This window comes from Otolemur garnettii, unplaced genomic scaffold, assembly GCF_000181295.1.
Source record: "Otolemur garnettii isolate 467f Iridium unplaced genomic scaffold, OtoGar3 scaffold00037, whole genome shotgun sequence".
NCBI classification, from domain to species: Eukaryota; Metazoa; Chordata; class Mammalia; order Primates; family Galagidae; genus Otolemur; species Otolemur garnettii.
Genome location: NW_003852432.1, coordinates 577,065 through 582,085, shown reverse-complemented (window position 1 = coordinate 582,085; position 5,021 = coordinate 577,065). Strand labels below are relative to the sequence as shown.

Sequence of the window (5,021 nt, the reverse complement as noted above, 5' to 3'; positions counted from 1 at the left end):
AAAAATAGAAATCAATACTGAATTGCAAAAATGGAAAAATATACAATGTACTCCATACTAATATGAAATCAACATATAAACAATTATACCCTCATAAGAACAATATAGTTTAGTTTGGGGTAGAAAGAAGTGGGAGTGGGATGGAGAAGGACTGGCAGAATCTCACCTAATGTGCATATTGTGAGGGTGTATAACATGCCCCTGGGTGAGGGGCTCTTCTACAAATGGAACTTTACCTTGGAAGCAAGAACAATGTAACCAAAAACATTTGTACCTTCATATTAATTTGAAATAAAAAATAAGTTAAAAAAAATCAATACTAGGCCAGGCGTGGTGGCTCACACCTGTAATCCTAGCACTCTGGGAGGCCGACGTGGGTGGACTGCCTGAGCTCACGGGTTAAAGACCAGCCTACCTAAGCCAGAGCAAGACATCATCTCTAAAAATAGCCAGGCATTGTGGTGGGCGCCTGTAATCTCAGCTACTTGGGAGGCTGGGGCAAGAAAATTGCTCAAGCCCAAGTTTGAGGTTGCTGTGGGCTATGATACCACAGCACTCCACCAAGGGTGACAAAGTGAAACTGTCGTTAAAAAAAAGAAAATCAATACTGAGAAAAGATAATGTCTAAAACTTATATTATTTTCTTTCCCATCTCAAAACTAGGTCTTGTTTTACCTATAAAAATGTAATATACACTCATAAAGTAAACGCAAATAATACACAAAGTTAGGAAACGGAAAGTAAAAGTTTCTCTCCTCTCCGGATCCAACTTGTATTTCTTTCCAGACATTTACTATGCATAAAGTAGCTTACTTTGGAGCTTACTTATGCATTAGAAAATTAATAAAATAGCTTTGAAAACTATAAGTTGTTTCATTTATAATAGCATAAAAATACGTATAAAAAATCAAGGTAAGAGACAAATACTGAAAACTATAAAATGTTAATAAAACAAATTAAAGATATCAATAAATGGTAAGACATCCTATGTTCAAGGATTAGAAGACTTAATATTTTAGTACTACCCAAAGCAATCTACAGATTCAATATAATCCTTCTGACCCTTCTTACAGGAAGAGATAAATCTATCCTAAAATTCATATGGAATTGCAAAGGACTCAAGATAACAAAAACTATCTTGCAAAAGAAAACTAGGTGCTCAAAAGATTGAATTCCCGATTCCAAAACCACGATAATCAAAACAGTGTAGTACTGGCATAAAGGCTGACCTATAAATGAATGTAACAGAACAGAGAGCTCAGAAATAAACCCTCATGCATATGATCAAATTATTCTTTTTTTTTTATAGAGACAGAGTCTCACTTTATTGCCCTTGGGAGAATTCTGTGGTGTCACATAACTCACAGCAACCTCCAACTCCTGGGCTCAGGCAATTCTCTTGCCTCAGCCTCCCGAGTAGCTGAGACCACAGGCGCACGCCTCAATGCCTGCCTATTTTTTTGTTGCAGTTTGACCAGGGCTGGGTTTGAACCCACCACCCTTGGTATATGGGGCTGGCACCCTACCCACTGAGCAACAGGTGCCACCTGATCAAATTATTCTTGACAAGAGTGCAAAAAAATATTCAATGGTGAAAGGACAGTCTTTTTGACAAATGGTATGGGAAGACTGGATATCCATGTTGAAAAGAAAGAAGTTGGATCCTTACCTAACACCATATATATTAAACCAAAATGGATCCAAGATCTAACATAAGACCTACAACTATAGCACTCTTAGAAGAAAACCCAGGGGTAAAAAAATATTATGACATTAAATTTGGCAATGATTTCCTGAATATGACACCAAAAGCACAGGCAACCAAACTAAAACCAGACAAACTAGGCTACATCAAAATTTAAAACTTCTATGCATCAAAGTACACAACCAATACGATGAAAAGGCAACCTACAGAGTGCGAGAAAATGTTTGCAAATAACGTATCTGATAAGGAGTTATCCCAAATATATAAGTAATTCTTACAATTCCAAGGATTTGAACAGATATTTCTCCAAAGAAGATACATAAATGGCTGACAAGCAAATGAAAAGATGCTTAGCATTACTAATCATTAGGAAAATGCACACCAAAACCACAATGAGACACTGCCTCACACTGGGCATGAGGTGCTAAGATGGCTGCTATCAAAGAACCAGAAAATAGTAAGTGTTGCTGAGGATGTAGAGAAACTAGAACCTATGCACAGTGGTGGTGGGACCTATGAAATAGAGAGGCTGCTAATGAAATCAGTATGGTGGTTCAACAAAAATTTAAAGTACAATCAGCAAATAGATCTAGCAGCTTCACTTCTAGGTAATCTAAAAGAATTAAAAGCAGAGTCTTGAAAATACATTTATATACCTGTACTTATAGCAGCATTATTCATAATAGTCAAATGGTGGAAGCAACACAAATAACTATGAATGAATAATAAAATGTGATATATACATACAATGGAATATTTGGAAGAAACTCCTGGCATATGCTACAACATGGATGAACTCTGAGGACATTATGTTAAATGAAGTAAGTCACAAAAAGACAAAAATACTGTGTGATTTCACTTATATGAAGGATCTGGAATAGTTAAATGCAAAGAAGCCCAAAGTAGGATCCTGGCTATCAGACTATGGGGAAGGGAGAATGGGGAATTAATTGTCACTTAATGCATATAGTTTCAGTTTTACAAGATAAAAAGATCTTGAGAATGGTTGACAATGATGTGAATATATTTAACACTGGTGAACTGTATACTTAAAAATGATTAAGCAGGTATACTTTTATGTTTTATTTTATCACAATTAAAAAATTGAAAAATCATTTTAAAAGGTGTAGCTGTTTATGCCTGTAATCTTAGCACTCTGGGAGGTTGAGACCAGTCTGGCCAAAAAAGCAAGAAGCCTTCTCTACAAAATTTCAAAATTAGCTGGGTGCAGTGGCGTGTGCCTGTAGTCCTAGCTACTTCAAGGCAGCAAAATTGCCTGAGCCCAGGAGGTTGAGGTTGCAGTGAGCTATGTCACATCACTACACTTCAGCCAGGCAACAAAGCAAGACTCTGTCCCTAAAAATAAATAAATAAAAGCTCAAATTGTGTTATATAATATTATTATTTTTCCCTTTACAATATATCTTGTGTATTTTTCTGTATTATCACATGTATTTCTTCCTTATTCTTTTTTGGTGACTATTTACTGATATAGACATACCATTAATTAGTTGACTATTGTCCACTGATGACCAATTAGAATACTGTCAGTTTTTTTCACTATTTACCAACCTCACTGTAACAATCATTCTTCGACATATATATATTTCTACAAATGTATGAGTATAAGCCATTGCCTAAAATTTAACTGAGATCCCAAAGACTCTAGAAAATTTTAAAAGGAGTATCAGGTTGAGGGAACACAGAGCTACAAAATCCAATTTAAGTTGCTGTCATTAATATTATGAAGGACCACAAAAGTCTCATAACTTGATTCAGTGATTACATTTTAAGAAAAAAACTCAAAAAGAAAAGGCTCTACTTTTGTTATTATCTGGAATACTGAAACAGTATAAAAAATTGAAATGTGGGGCGGCACCTGTGGCTCAAAGGAGTAGGGCACCGGCCCCATATGCCGGAGGTGGCGGGTTCAAACCCAGGTCCTGACTAAAAACTGCAAAAAAAAAAAAAAAAAAATTGAAATGTGTACTAATGAAGGCATCATAAGGAAATCTATTAATACCCTTATGGCTATAAAATGATAATTTAGAAAACTATGTAACTATATTAGAAATGTTTACATACTCACAGTAAAAAGACATTCATATACATTTTACTAACCTGTAATCCAAAGATTGAGTACATGGTTCATAGGCCTAATGTATGCCAAAGACATGTTTTGTTTGAACTGCATGATTTCTTGAAATTAGAATTTAAGTATCTTTAGATATGGAGAAAATTCTCAAATTCACTGCAGTCTACATCACCCTGCAGCATTTTACAACCAATGCTTTGCCTTTTTAAGTACCTGTACTCTCAACCCTAAATATGGATAAGAATGAAGGGCTCAGAAAAATAAAGACCAATCTCCTAAAGGGGGAGGAAACAGTGCCTCCACTTACCCTTTAACATCTTATACCAGTTAGTACACATGTACAGTGGAAGTGATGTGCATACATATAACATGGTGACTGATGTTTTTCCCTCAGATTATCTTTCAATGCCAATTTGTGCAATTCAGGGCTAAACAGACTCAAACTATGAATTTCCAAAGGCACATAAAAACAGTTATGCTTTCCCCACACACCCCAGCTGCTGGTTCTACATATAGTCCTTTCAAAAACTGTCAGCATGACTTACCTAGTGACTTGCTTGTGGAAATCTGTAAGTTGTTTGTGTGTCACTGTGACAGCTCCCACAGTTGTCTCCTTTGGCAAACCTTTCAAGGAATTTTCTAACCATCGACAAAAAGTCTATATAGAAGAGAAGAGAGATGAGAGTTTTAAAAAGAGGCAGGGCTTACTCACCAGGGATCCTACAAATACTAACCCATAGGTTTTTATTTGTAGCATTTGCTCCCCTAGACTTGGAAGTAAAGGAATCAACAAAAGTACCATGTTTCCCCCAAAATAAGACCTATCCAAAAAATAAGCCCTGGCAGGATTTCTATACATTTGTTAAATATAAATCCTACCCCAAAAATAAGACCTAGTGATGGGCGTGGCTATGCAGCATATCAGCGATTTCGGCGAGGAGAGGAAGACCTCCTCTGAAAATAAGCCCTACTATGTCTTCTTGAGAAAAAATAAATATAAGACAGTGTAAGACAGTGTCTTATTTTCGTGGAAACACAGTACTATCTTTAGCCCTTAAAACCCTCTGGGTTCGCTCAGTGCCTGTGGCTCAAGTGGCTAAGGTGCCAGCCACATACACCTAAAGTGGCGGGTTCAAATCCAGTCTGGGCCTGCCAAACAACGATGGCTGCAATCAAAAAATATAGCCAGGCATTGTGGCGGGCACCTGTGGTCCCAGCTAC

General features: G+C 36.7%; 1 protein-coding gene across 2 annotated transcripts in view; it reads right to left on the bottom strand.

Annotated features, from left to right (window-relative positions):
- Positions 1-5,021, bottom strand: part of TNPO3 (transportin 3) — a 102,216-nt gene that overhangs the window by 9,227 nt on the left and 87,968 nt on the right. For both annotated transcript variants that reach the window (XM_003789744.3, XM_023513204.1), the window contains one exon: positions 4,346-4,458. In XM_003789744.3, the coding sequence (XP_003789792.1) occupies positions 4,346-4,458 (113 nt within the window). The remainder of the gene's footprint in view (positions 1-4,345; positions 4,459-5,021) is intronic.